The 14,533-nt window shown below is 35.1% G+C and overlaps 2 protein-coding genes across 2 annotated transcripts; one reads left to right on the forward strand and one right to left on the reverse strand.

Moving 5' to 3' along the window:
• Window positions 1-475: 475 nt before the first annotated feature.
• LOC149140479 (glutathione S-transferase F9-like) lies at window positions 476-1,356 on the reverse strand. The gene is made up of 3 exons (XM_089453200.1): window positions 1,166-1,356; window positions 1,022-1,070; window positions 476-909 (listed from the first exon to the last, which is right to left on the reverse strand). Exons 1-3 carry the CDS (start codon window positions 1,313-1,315, stop codon window positions 476-478), a joined length of 633 nt encoding a protein of 210 aa, XP_089309326.1. The 5' UTR covers window positions 1,316-1,356.
• A 10,386-nt stretch (window positions 1,357-11,742) lies between these two features.
• Window positions 11,743-13,382, forward strand: LOC149140480 (FRIGIDA-like protein 4b). Its single transcript, XM_089450994.1, has 3 exons — window positions 11,743-11,776; window positions 12,586-12,686; window positions 12,804-13,382. The coding sequence occupies exons 1-3, from the start codon at window positions 11,743-11,745 to the stop codon at window positions 13,380-13,382; spliced, it is 714 nt and encodes a 237-aa protein (XP_089307120.1).
• Window positions 13,383-14,533: the final 1,151 nt, after the last annotated feature.

Genomic DNA, 14,533 nt, shown 5'->3' on the forward strand with positions numbered 1-14,533 from the left:
GATTTAGTTTAATTTATAAATTAAATATATTTTTTAATTAAAATTAGTAAAATAGTTTTAGTTTAATTTATAAATTAAATATATTTTTTATTGAAATCAATAAAATAATTATGATTTTTTATTGTTTAAAATATATTTTTGGACGTATAAATAGATTTAACATTCTCAAATTTAGAAGATTGAAAAGCAATAAAATATGAAAACCCATTCCTATTATTTTTCAAATTTATCAAGCTTTGGTTCAACAAAAAGCTATCCCATACATGATTTTTTCAAATTTATAGGCTTTGGTTCAACAAAAAGCTATCCAATACATGATTTTCATTTACGTAGAAATAAAAATATGAAAATAATAATATAGGATTTGCTTTCCCAAATATGACCATATTTATTTATTTATGCCCTGGTCTCTTTAGTTGTCTGCCTGCCCGAAACCGGAATCTATAGTCGACTCTCCTCATTATGCCATCGTTTTTTAAGTGACTTTCTTCCACGCAGGCCGAGAAGAGATGTATTTCCACCACGCCTTCACATGTTTTCTCGACGATATCACATCACCCTTCCCGCAACCGTTGATGAGGTACTCCGTACACGGCAGATGTTGGAGGTCGGCCAAGCTGAAGAAATCACCCGCCAAGTATTTGCTCTTTGACAGCCTCTCCTCGTAAATATCCAACACTTTAACCACCTTCTCCAAATTCATTTCCACTACTGCTTCGTCTGTTCTGCCTCCCTTGATTGGGACGACGAAGGTTTGAAACAATATGGTCGAAGCAGGGGGATTGAAAGACTGTCCTTCAACCTCACACCATTGATCAACCAGGGCTTGTTCCGACACATTGTTTCCAAGCAGGTCAGTGCCCTGACCCCTGTACTTTGTGGCCAAATATTTGATGATGGCTCTCGATTCTGTTATTCATGGCCGACCAAATTCATCTGCCTATCAGATCTCCCTCTGGGAAACGAAATATAAAAATAAAAGAAAGCTATGATTAGATTATGTGGGTGGGTAGGCATTTACCGAATAAAGTGAGATCCCCATCTTGGATACTGGGTACAACTCCAAATGGCTGCAGCAGAAGATAAAATGTTTATAATGAGCAGAACAGTTGCAATGTTGTTTAAAATCACTAGGAATAGATGGGAGTGAATAGGGTTTTCTTACATTGAGAGCCAGATATTGGGGTTGCTTGTGATCACCAGTAGAGAGGTCTACGAAAGCGAGCTCGTAATCAACCTGCTTCTCCTCCAAACAGCAAAGAACCAATCTGGTGGCCGTGGATAAGTGATGGCCGTGTACCTTGATCATCGCCATGAAATAATATGAAGCTCTCTGAACCAGCTGCTAAGCCATACAAAATGGCTTCATGGGTGATTCACAGGAGAAAACCGATCCTTCAAGACGAGACGTGTTCAATTGGAGGACAACAAGCAAGTGGAATTTGAAAATATATACTTTAGTGGTGGGAATGGCCCCCAAATCTATTAGAATTTGAAGTCAAAAGGTTATGTCTGAACTTAAAAAATATTTAAAAATATGCATGGCAAGCACGCAACGATTATTAATACAGATAAAAGGCATGGAAATGGTCATATTATATGCTACTTATTTTTTTTTCTTCTAGAAAGCCATGCTAAATTCAAAATTGGTGACTGATGTAGGGAATGCAATTTCTTGGGTAAGTTCGGATTGGTGTGTTGGGTTGTGTTATATTCTTTCCACGTAATTAATAGGGGGTTTGAAGGGCACCCGTAACCCCACTTTATGGTTTTCGATCCACCTATGGTTTTGTGCATGATTTTTGCACATGTTTTTTTGGACGCGATGGTTTTCGATCCATGGTATTGGACGCGATGGTTTTCGGTCCATGGTATTGGATGCTTCGGCATGTATAAATATGTATTGTAACATTGAAAGGAACATAATGAAAAATCAAGCTGGTAGTCTCGGTTTTGGGATCCAGGGAAAAATCTCTCTGCATATGTGTTTTATGGGTTATGCTCTCGCATTTTTTATTTTCTTTGTTTAAGAATTCGTATGCAGGTAATTTATGTACAGGGTTAAAACCTACATTTGGTATCATAGCTGTTTTGGCTTCAAGGGGACGCCTTTGTTGCTGAGGGGTTTCGCTTGGGCCTGTGGTAAACCCTGTTCAGTGGGAGATCTGCGAGATCGATTCTGGTGGTGAAAGAAGATGGCGAGCAGTGGAAAGATAGAGATTGAGAAGTTCAATGGTCAGAATTTTGAGTTGTGGAAACTCAAGATGGAGGATCTGTTGGTGGATAAAGATCAGTGGATCGCGGTAGATCCGGGTACTAAACCATCGGGAGTGACCGATGAAGAATGGAAGAAGTTGGATCGAAAGACAAAGAGCACAATACGATTGTGTGTCTCGGATTCAGTATTGCTGAATGTATCAGGGGAAGCTACGACAAAGGCTTTGTGGGTCAAGTTAGGGACTTTGTACCAATCTAAGTCTCTAGTGAATAAACTGTTCCTGCGGAAAAAGCTGTATAACCTGAGGATGAAAGATGGAGACTCAGTAACAGAGCATCTGAATGCATTTAATACTGTGGTAAGTCAGTTATTATCTGTTGATATTAAAATTTTAGATGAAGATAAGTGCATCAGTCTGTTGTGTTCTCTACCAGATTCGTGGGATAGTCTGGTTATTGCAATAGGTAGCAATGCAACTGCTTTGCAGTTTCATGAAATAGTCTCAGCCTTGCTGATGGAGGAGATGAGACGGAAAAATATGGACAACCAGAATGGTGATGCCTTGTTTGTACGAGGACGGTCCCAGAACAGAAACAAAAATAAGTCATCGAGTGGGAGATCTAAATCTAGAGGGAGATCTAAATCTCCAGGAAAACCTACAAAGGTGGTGTGCTGGAAATGCGGAAAGGAAGGGCACTTCAGAAGGGATTGTAAATCTAAAGCTCCTGATAAAGGAAAGGGATTTGATGATGCTCCTTCTGCAGAGGCGAAAACCACCTCAGATGAAGGTGGGGATGTGTACTTGGCTTCTTCAAGTACACATGTAGATCATGAGGCATGGTTGATTGACTCAAGTGCATCCTTTCACTTCACTTCCCATAGAGAGTGGTTCTGCGAGTATGAGAAATACGATGGTGGTGATGTCTTCTTAGGAGATGATAGGAAGGCTAGAATCATTGGTCGGGGAAAAGTAAAGTTGAAGTTGCAAGGTGGAAGGGTTAGAACACTTCCGGGTGTTCTACATATTCCTGCATTGGCCAGAAATCTGATTTCTGTAAGCAAGTTGGATGATGCAGGTGTAAAGACGGTGTTTGAGAAAGATACCTGCAAGATGGTTCGAGGAGCACTGATATTAATGCGGGGAGTTCGGATTGGAACTCTGTACAAGCTGCAAGGTAGCACTGTTGTTGATGGGTGCAATAGTTCTATGGTTCCTGAAAATGGAGTAGAGAATCTAGTGGTTTCTGGAGAGAAGACCATGTTGTGGCATCAAAGGCTTGGACATATTGGAGAGAAGGGCCTTCGAATACTTCATGGTAAAGGTATTGTAGAAGGTATGAATAATAACTCTCTGGATTTTGATTTCTGTGAAAATTTTGTATATGGGAAGCAGAATCGGGTGAGTTTCCCCTCTGGTGGTAAGAGGACGAAACATATATTAGAGCTTGTGCACAGTGATGTGTTTGGACCTGTGAAGGTTCCATCACTGGGTAAGTCTGTGTACTATGTATCATTCATAGATGACTTCTCAAGGAATACATGGATATATTTTCTTAAGAAGAAATCTGAAGTCTTTGACAGGTTTAAAGAATTTAAGGCTCTGGTGGAAAATCAGACAGAGAAGAAGATAAAGGTGCTGAGGACAGATAATGGTGTAGAATTTTGCAGCAAGGAATTTGAAGAATTTTGTAAGAAGTGTGGTATAGCACGGCAAAAGACTACTCCATATACACCTCAGCAAAATGGAGTCGCAGAAATAATGAACAAAACGTTGATGGAAAGGGCAAGAAGCATGTTCAGTGGTGCCGGGTTAGGACAAGAATTCTGGGCAGAGGCGGTGGATACTGTATGTTACCTGATCAACAGATCACCTTCATCAGCGTTGGAGGATAAGACTCCACAAGAAGTATGGACTGGTAAGAAACCCTCTCTTTCACATCTAAGGGTATTTGGATGTGATGCATATGTACATGTTCCAAAGGAGAAACGAACCAAGTTGGATAGTAAATCTGAAAAGTGCATCTTTATTGGGTATAAGGATGGTTTAAAGGGTTATAAGCTTTGGAACCCATTCACACGGAAGGTTGTGTACAACCGAGATGTGTTGTTCAGAGAGGTAAAAGATGTTATTCAACATGAAGTCCAACCAAAGGAACCTGAGAAGATAGAGTTTGAGCCAAAGGAGGAAGAATCAGACTCTGCAGCAGAGGAGGAATCAGAAGATGAAGAGCCACAAACTCCGGTTGTGAGAAGATCAGTTCGAGAAAGAAGGCAGCCAGAAAGGTATAGTCCATCTGCTTTCAGTTCAAATTTTGCTTTGTATGTTACTGATAATGATCCCAGAACTGTGAAGGAAGCAGTGGATTCAGAGGATAGAAAACTCTGGAAAGAGGCCATGGTCGATGAAATGACATCTTTGCACAAAAATGAGGCTTGGGATCTGGTGGAGTTGCCGACTGGAAGGAAACCCATTGGCAGCAAATGGGTGTTCAAGAAGAAGACAAATGCAGAAGGAAAGGTGGAGAAATACAAAGCTCGGTTGGTAGAAAAAGGTTATTCCCACGTGTCGGGAATTGATTTTGGTGATATTTTTTCTCCTGTTGCCAAGGTAACTTCTATTAGATTACTTTTATTTGTTGCTGCTGCTTTTGATTTTGAGGTAGAACAGATGGATGTGAAGACAACATTTCTTCACGGGGATTTGGAAGAGGAAATCTACATGAAGCAACCTGAAGGCTTTGCGGTGAAGGGTAAGAAAGAACTAGTATGCAAGTTAAAGAAGTCTCTGTATGGGTTAAAACAGTCACCAAGGATGTGGTATTAGAAATTTGATACATTTATACGGGGACTTGGCTTCACCAGAAGCAAAGCAGATCATTGTGTGTATTTTAAATTAATTGGTGACTGTATTATTTATCTGGTCTTGTATGTGGATGATATGTTGCTGGTTGGAAATGACAAAAAAATTATCCAGGATTTGAAGACCCAATTGTCCTCCAAATTCGACATGAAAGATCTTGGTGCTGCAAACTATATTTTGGGCATGGAAATTAAAAGAGATCGGTCAAAGAGGAAGCTCTGGTTAAACCAGAGGAAGTATGTCGAGACAATACTCCAGAGGTTTAATATGCAGGATAGTAAACCGGTGAAGGTTCCTATTCCTGTAGGTGTGAGGTTATCTGCTGAACAGTGTCCCAAGACACAAGAAGAGGAAGAGGACATGTCCCGTGTTCCATATGCAAGTGCAGTGGGTAGCCTGATGTATGCAATGGTCTGTACTAGACCAGACATTGCACATGCAGTGGGAGTATTGAGCAGGTTTATGTCAAAACCTGGGAAGGAGCACTGGACATCAGTGAAGTGGGTTTTCAGGTATTTGCGTGGCACTAGTGATTATGGTTTGTGCTACCAAGGAAGACCAGGATTGGACAGAGTGTTGGATATTCATGGCTTTGTTGATGCAGACTGGGCTGGAGATCTGGATCAAAGAAGATCTACAAGTGGGTATGTGTTTAACCTATTTGGAGGTGCAGTTAGTTGGATGAGTAAGAAACAATCTGTAGTGGCACTATCAACTACAGAGGCAGAATACATGGCAGCCACTTATGCAAGCAAGGAAGCAGTTTGGTTGCAGAGATTGTGTTCAAGTATGGGGTTAGTACATGGAGCTATAAGAATAGACTGTGACAGCCAAAGTGCAATTTTCTTGGCAAAGAACCCTGCTTATCATTCAAAGACAAAGCATATTGATGTTCAATATCACTTTGTGAGGGATATGATAGAAGATAGAAAGGTGTTGCTGGTAAAGGTGGACACTTTGAAGAATACTGCAGATGCATTGACAAAATCTGTGAGCTCTGAGAAGTTCTCTTGGTGTAGAGAAGCAATAGGAATCTCAGGGCTGAAAAATGACTAAGCTCTCTTGTGGCCCCCTGTGGAAAGAAAACAACAAGTGGGAGATTGTTGGGTTGTGTTATATTCTTTCCACGTAGTTAATAGGGGGTTTGAAGGGCACTCATAACCCCACTTTATGGGGTCTGGGGCAGCGCCCCAGAAAATTTTGGTTTTGGACCATATGTTAGGTTGGGCGGACCCACCTATGGTTTTGTGCATGATTTTCGCACATGTTTTTTTGGACGCGATGGTTTTCGGTCCATGGTATTGGATGCTTCGGCATGCATAAATATGTATTGTAACATTGAAAGGAACATAATGAAAAATCAAGCTGGTAGTCCCGGTTTTGGGATCCAGGGAAAAATCTCTGTGCATATGTGTTTTATGGGTTATGCTCTCACATTGTTTATTTTCTTTGTTTAAGAATTCGTATGCAGGTAATTTCTGTACAGGGTTAAAACCTACATGGTGTTTGATATATTTTGATAATGGAATAGATAAAATTAAAATAGGTGTATTTATTTGAAGTAAAGTTTTTAAAATTTTAATTTAATTATCAATATTTATTAATTGAATGATGATTTCTTTTAATGAATATTTTGAAATATTTTTAATAATTGGTTTATAGTCATTTTAATTCTAGATTTATCAAGTTCCAATAGAATCAAATTTCTTTTGGTGCAATTTTTTTTTTTAAATAAAAAGAGATTTGATCCCTCTTGGCCCTTGGTAATTTAGAGTAGGAGTTAAGATAGATCTAGGCAAGTTATATATAATGCCCAAAACCTTGATTGTCATAACAAGAAGTCCAAAACTTCTCAGTGTGAATTGACTATTTGACCTCAGTTTTATTTTATTTTATTTTCTAAATTTTATGTTATTTTTATTTTTAATTTAATTTATTTTAATTTTTGTGAAATTTGATATAGTCAAAATGTTTACATAACATTACAACATCTCTTCCATATAGAACTAGAGAGCATCTAGGTACAATAATTACACATTAAATTTAGAGATCTATCTAAAAAACAATTATATATATTCTTTTTTTTTTTTAATTAAATTAAATAAGCCATACTATTATAAGAAAGTTTATTTATGAATTAATAATCTCCATTATAAAGTGGAAGTGAATATTGATGACTAAGAATCTTGGTACATGTATTTTAAAATGTATATATGTTTAACTCATATTAATTCTTTTTATATATTTTTTGTAAGCTTGGCAGGACTACATCTTCATCATGTCCAATATATCACCACGATTGAGGTGGGGAATTGAACTGGTAACTTCACATCAAGGAGTGCCTTATAGAGCATCCAGTCATGCGTATCTAAGACCGAGTGGACTAATTCTTTTTATAATTAATAATAATAATAATTGAAAATAAAATTATAATTTAAGTAATTTTTATGATTTTAATTTTTTTTTCTTAATATAAAATGTATTATAAGATAAGTGTTTTGATGATTATTAATGTTTAGTACCTATTTAATTTATACAAATATGCTAATTTATTTATTTTTAAATTTAAGTTACAAATAAAACCTAACTTTATCCTTAACCTTTTTCAGACTAATTTTCCTGTGACTAACCCAAGAATATCACATTAATGCATTTTTTTGTCTATTTAATCAAAAGGATTTTAATTAATATCAAATCCTTTTGATTAATAATTGTTAATGTCCCTGTTCCATTATTTTAGGTGATCATTTTTATCATTTTTATAAATATTTCCCAGTAGTATTTGGGTATTAAAATAATATTTTTTAGCATAATAATAGTATAATTAATCAATTTGAATAGTCAAGTCTAGCCGTTTCTTGGTCAAAATTCTAGTTGTTTTTTCCAGTATGATCTATTATAGCTGTTTTTCTAGCAGTTGGAAGATCTGCTCTCTCTATTCAATTCTGTAGCCATGATCTGATTCTTCAACTTGTATTGATGATGAACCACGCTGGTTGGTTCAAAACGAGTCACAAATGTATTACCATGTGATTTACGCCGAAAATTTTCTCTTAAACTCGATATGGATCATAAAAACCTCAATTCAACTATTTAATCTTTTCAAATTTTCAAATGTAGCATTCTTGAATTTGGTATACAATTATAATTTTATTCCATGATTGATAAAATTTTATATAATTTTTTTATTCTAATTTTATATTAAAAAATAAATAATTGTCATTAAAATTATAATTTTATTCTTGATACAATTTTATATAATAAAAAAATAACCTATTTTTATATTAAAAAATAAACAGTTGCCGTTAAACATTTATTTTAGATATATATTTTTTAAAACTCATATTTAGGAAGAACAATTGAGCTTGAAGATAAATTTACAATTGAGATTCTAAACGTAAAATGTGGATTATCATCAAGGTCTAAATTCTAATAACACCAACGACAAGAGTTTACAAATAGTTTAAATCAGATTTATCTATTTAATAATTTATTTTATATTTTTATATTCTATATTAGGATAAGTGATTTTAGAAATATGTGGAGCAAGCTAAGGACATCTCCTTAGATGTGGTGTTGGTGTTGAAAACTTCTTTCTTCAGAATCATCCTATGCTTTTTCGATATTCTCCTGGTTTTGGTACAAACACAAAAAAGGGAATTTAGAACATTATGGACCTTGTTATATGTCACTTATTTTTAAAACATTTGTAAGCTACAAATGATGAAATATTCAATATTCAAAGTTTCTCCTTGATTGGTTGGATAACAAGGTTTTTATTGAAACCCTTTGTTTGAGACATATTCTATGGAATATTTGGAGCTAAATAAATAAAATGGAATGGTTTTCTGTCAAGAATATCTTGAGAAAATTGAACTAAAAAACAAATCAAATTTTTAAAGAAATTTGACCATTTTCATCAATTTTTTTGGTATCTATGAAATCCTAGTAAGAAAATTTAAGTTTTTTTTGGTATCTATGAAATCCTAGTAAGAAAATTTAAGTAATAGAATTCCATCTTTAAAGGAAAAAAGTTTTGAAAGAATGATTATCTTGATAAACATGTTTAATTATCTAAAATTATAATTTATCTTTTTAGTTGTTTTTTCCTGAATTATTATCTAAATTAAATTATGTTATAAATCCTATTGACAATATAGATTTTATTTCAGTATATATATAAAAAAAATATAGATTATACACAAAAAAATAAAAAGATATTAACAATATGACAAATTAAAATATAATCTATATTATGTAAATTATGTAAATTCAACTCTGCCGTATCTTAAAATATAATTTATATTATGTAAATTACAACTAATGAATAAATTTGATAAAGTGATGTCAAAAATGAATGAAAATGTTTCCGCATATAAAAATGAAATCACCACAACGTATAAAGTTATTATATAATGTGGTTGATTTAAAATTTATGCTTTATCATATTTCAAAAACTATTATAATAATTAACTTAAATACAAATGATTAATAATAAAAATGAAATAATCAATATAATTTTACAAATAAATAATAATCTCAATGAAATAATTAAATATGATTTTACATTTTAGACCATTGTCTCTTCATGTCTAGGCTTCAATTTTATTGTCCCTGCAATCACTTTATGTACCCTTTACATTGTTTATTTTATATTTCAACGGCCATATTAGTGATATTCTGCCACACAGTACAAGGATTTCTTTGTGAAATGCTACATTCATGTGTAAAAAAATTTGGATATGTAATTTGATTATTATTTTATTGGTGTGTGATGATATTTGAACACTATTATAACAAGAATCAATATTTTATTATTAATCAATACTGAAAGAAAATTAGAAGTATATTATAAAAGTCGCGTCAAAAGGTTTTGTCTGAACTTAAACCATATTTAAAACTAGCATTTGCACCAAATGTTGCAAAGGAAACGCCGTAAGGCATAAGGAATGGGAAAATGTACATAAGATGCAGATATGTAGCATAAATGAGATTCTAAAGATGTATAAATTGAAGTTTATTTAGGGTGCTTAAGTCTATATATTTTTTTAATTATTGAATTAATATTGCATATAAATCTCATAAAATTCAACCAACTTATAATTGAGGGCTCTGATCTCTAAGTTTGACTTTGGTTCATTAACATGGTAATGCACTGTCTCAACCACTAAACCATATAACAACAAACAAAAGACTACAAAATGTTACGATCATTACTATAGTAAACCCAATGACTCTACACACAATAATTTATTCTTTACTCGAAGAGAATATTGCTTAACCATATCCACAAAAAGATTGCAAGGTCGAAAGCATTATGCAGAACAGAATCTGTGTTATTATAACTTGTAAGTTGTAGCATTGTTCCAACCAATAAAACTATCTTCACATTTTGGAAGATCAAATGGAAATAAGTTTTGAAGAATTCAATAAAAAACGTCCAAGATCATTGGATCACATGATTAATGGTACCCTGTCCTATGAATCTAATATTTTTATGCACTTACAATTAAGGGAGAAAACAAGGTCCAAACAATGTATACCACATGGACCAATAAATAGTATATTTGCTAATCCTTGCTAGGATCAGAAAAAACAACATTACTTCTCCTTAAATCCTTCACAATCAAATTATACAATTGTTGTACAACACAAGGCCCATGCTGTTGTCAATAGTTCTGATTGAGAATGCCACCAGATTCCTTCAATCTCATACAGTGATTAATGCACCAATTATACAATTGTTGTACAACACAATACTCATGTTGTTGTCAATCAAGCAATAGTTCTGATAGAGAATGCCCCAGATTCCTTCAATCTCATATAGTGATTAATGCACCAAACACAGATGTACTAGTTGCAACGACTTTTATATCATTTTGCTGATGTTGTCATGTCAAAATCAATGTGATACAATTAAGTCACCTTTAAGAAGAACCTCATTGCAATTTCTATACAAGGATGTCTGTCTTATCATTACTCATTCTAATTTCACCTCTTTTATTGTCAGACTTCACGAATTAGCCTCCAAACGCTTGCTTCATCCACAAACCAGTGAATTACCTTTTATAAATATTTTGTTTGAGCATTGGAACTCAATAACATTTACAAAATGATAAAAAGTTTATCTCCAATCAATTTCTTTTCTTTTCTTTTTCTTTTTCTGATTTCCACTTATTATTGTTATATAAATATCTAAACTCATTTTATAATACTTTAAAAATAGAAATTTTCAGATATTATAATCCCTAAATCCTTTCTTCCCATTCTTAATGACTTTTGCAATTGGAAATAGGGCTTTGCAATTAGGTTCCCTCTGCATTAAACTCTGCAACTGACCCACCACGGTTAGTGTTGGAGTCCTTGGAGGGGTTTTATTCTCTTGAACAAAAGTCAAGTGACAAGAAAGAGTCTGGGCTCCCGGCTCTACGCCGGGCCTGTACATTATTACTGGAATCTCTTGTACCTGTTTTGGCAGATCCTATTTTGGGTGTTGAACATCCAGTTCTGCCCTTAAATATAAAGGAGCAAGCCAAAAGTATTGCACATGAATGGAAGTCGAAGATAAACCTTGAAGGATATGTTGCCAATGGCAATTCGTTGGAGGCCCAGACCTTCTTGCAACTTCTAGCCACTTTTGGAATTGCGTGAGAGTTTGATAAAGATGACTTATGCAAGCTTGTTCTTGCATTTGCACGGTGCAGGCAGACAACTGAACTTTGTCGTTCCCTTGGACTTGAATAAAAAATGCTAGCTTGGTTGGCTGGTGTTCTGTAATGTTAGCCTCAGTGGCTAGGCTGGCAAAATTTCCATCCATTTTGGTAGATAGTTTTGTTGTTTTTCTGGCATTCATGGCTAGCTTGGTTTTTTTGAGGGACTCGTGGATTTTATGAGTATACTTGGTTGTGGCTGATTGAGTTGAAGATAAATTTTGGTAATCCTGGCTGTAGTAAACCTTCCCAACGTTTTTTGTTTAGTCCAGTGAACGGGTTTCTAAGTTGATGGGGTTGGTAGTCTTTTCTTTAGATCTCAACATTTCATATGCAAGGCAGATACTGAGTGGCCTCTACTAGGTAGACATCTTTTTATGAGGTAGAAAGTTGTATGTAAGTTATTTTGTTGATATTAATAAAGGCACCTGAAGATGATCAGCTATGGTAAATTGTCATAAGGCCTTTCATGAGTGGGGAACTGTTTACTTATGAAAATGGTCTCAAGATGGCATAGCTGTTATCTTTATTGACAAATCCGTTGAAGTTGTCTGTATTGTTTTTTCTTTCACAGTAAACTGTCTTTTGGTATTTCAAATGTTTGTGACATATTCAGATTAACTGAAAATTTTGTGACAATTTCATGCAGATGTTGTAGAAACCCTGGTCAATAGTGGAAAACAAATTGAGGCAGTCAACTTTTCTCATGCATTTGGGCTGACAGAGAAGTTTGCACCTGTTCCTTTGTTGAAAACAAATTGAGGCAGTCAACTTTGCTCATGCATTTGGGCTGACAGAGAAGTTTGCACCTGTTCCTTTGTTGAAGGAATATCTGAAAGATGCTAAGAAAGCTTCTCAGGCAAGTTTAAAAAGCGGGAATAACTCTACTGTTGCACAAGTACGATTGTATTACTGTTATACAAAATGTCTTGTTATGTGATGATCATTTTGGCTTAGTATTGTTGGTTATATTGGAAGTTCCTTTTTTGACCGATATTTTTATTTGCTGCTACAGAATGAAGTAAATACAAAAGAGCTTTTTGCTTACAGAGCTGTTATAAAGTGCATTAAGGAGCACAAACTTGAATCGCAGTTCTCACCAGATCCTCTTCAAAAGTGTGTAGCTCAGCTAGAGAAAGCTAAGGCTGACAGAAAAAGGTCTGCAGGTGCTGTTAAGTCTCAACCTAAGCGTCCTCGTGCCAATGGAGGAAATGCTGGTGTATATATGCCTTTGTTAAGTGCAGATGAAAGAACTCCGACTCTTTATGCTTCTTCCAATGGTGAAGACAGAAGCTTTTATAGGTCTTTGGATAGAGTACAATATTCTGGTGCAGCTCTAGGTGTTACATCCTACAACCTACAGGGCCAAAATGCATATGACAGATCAAACCAAGGATTATATGGAGCAGGCTATGGTGTTGGAAATAGGACTCCAGTCTCGCTCTCAAGGCCATATATGTATCCATCAGATAACATGGGGCCTTCGTTGTTGGGTTCCGATTCTTACAATTCCTCTACTAATTACAGCAACCATCACTTTGGCAGTAGACTGCCTGCCCCTCCTCCAGCTTATCAGTCTTCTTTTATACATTAGGTAGGTACGGTGCTTATCTTACCGTGGTCAAGCAAGTTCTGATCTTATCAGGCCCCATAAAACCTTTTCTATTGGATGTGGCTGGTAGTAAGCACTTAGCTTTGAAGAGGTTTTTTGACTTTGTTTCTGTAAATCTAAAAGATTGGCAAAGTTCATTTGGCAGCTTTTCACAATTTTCAGTGGTGTTTTCTTCTATTAAGGAATCTTCTATTAAGGAATTTTATTTTTTTATGGTATTGAGTGCTTCATCACTTTCCCAGGTTACTATATACTGTAGTGTTTACAGTTCAAAGATGATTCTATGCATAATTTTGGTATTTTTTTATTTGTTTGACAAATCAGAGAAGATCAATCTGTCTCTTTGTGGAAGATTAAAATTTGGTGAATAATATATCATTTGTGATCTTGTTCGGAGCTCATAACACAAGACTTTCAATTGCATTGTATGCCGAGGGCTGGTCTTGTGCTGAATATGATTTAATTGTCCACTTGCACGTTACCTCATTGGTACCTGTTTACTCTACGCCTATGAAGCGAATCAGATTTTATTTTGATTAGTCCAATTGTAAGGCTATTTTTGAAACTGGACCCTGCCCCTCTTAAGTTGCTGCATGATTTAAATCCCCCTTTTTGAGCAGAAATGATTTGTAGTGCTAGTGGTATAGTTGTTATACCCTGCATTAATATTTTTGTGTTCTCTGTAACGAGGACAAAGCACATTGGAGTTATATGTCCCATCTAGAACTAGCAATTGTCTCAAAAGGTACAAAGAGAGGCCGATAGGATTATTAAATTAGAATTGTTGAATTTCTCTAGAAGAGATGTTGGTTCAAGCCTACAACCGCAATGCAGTTCTGCCATGCAGACATACACTTAACCGCAATGCAGTTCTGCCATGCAGACATACACTTAAATCGCTATTGGGCTTATGATATTGACAAATTCAAAGTAAACTCGTATACAAGAGAATGTACCAAGCTAAACCATAAGTTACACATCTTCAGACCTAAAAAAGTACATAACAATGGTTTGGCATATCAATAGCGATATCATAATTGCTTTTCCTTCCACATACATACAATTGCTCCAAAGGCAAGGACAAGAAAATTTTTCAGCTCTAGTGAGCACCAGTGGGTCACCAAAACGAGTGA

Source organism: Pinus tabuliformis, chromosome X (genome assembly GCF_031772625.1).
Source record: "Pinus tabuliformis cultivar Carrire ecotype Pingquan chromosome X, CPIR1, whole genome shotgun sequence".
Taxonomy (NCBI): Eukaryota; Viridiplantae; Streptophyta; class Pinopsida; order Pinales; family Pinaceae; genus Pinus; species Pinus tabuliformis.

Bases quoted from the DNA above. Each gene is read 5' to 3' on its own strand.
- LOC149140479 (XM_089453200.1), bottom strand. From the start codon at position 1,315: ATGGCGATGATCAAGGTACACGGCCATCACTTATCCACGGCCACCAGA. The intron at 1,071-1,165 runs GTAAGAAAACCC...CTTCTGCTGCAG, and splicing joins CCCAATATCTGGCTCTCAAT to CCATTTGGAGTTGTACCCAG. The intron at 910-1,021 runs GTAAATGCCTAC...CATGAATAACAG, and splicing joins TGGGGATCTCACTTTATTCG to AATCGAGAGCCATCATCAAA.
- LOC149140480 (XM_089450994.1), top strand. From the start codon at position 11,743: ATGACTTATGCAAGCTTGTTCTTGCATTTGCACG. The intron at 11,777-12,585 runs GTGCAGGCAGAC...TTGGGCTGACAG, and splicing joins CTTGTTCTTGCATTTGCACG to AGAAGTTTGCACCTGTTCCT. The intron at 12,687-12,803 runs GTACGATTGTAT...TTGCTGCTACAG, and splicing joins ATAACTCTACTGTTGCACAA to AATGAAGTAAATACAAAAGA.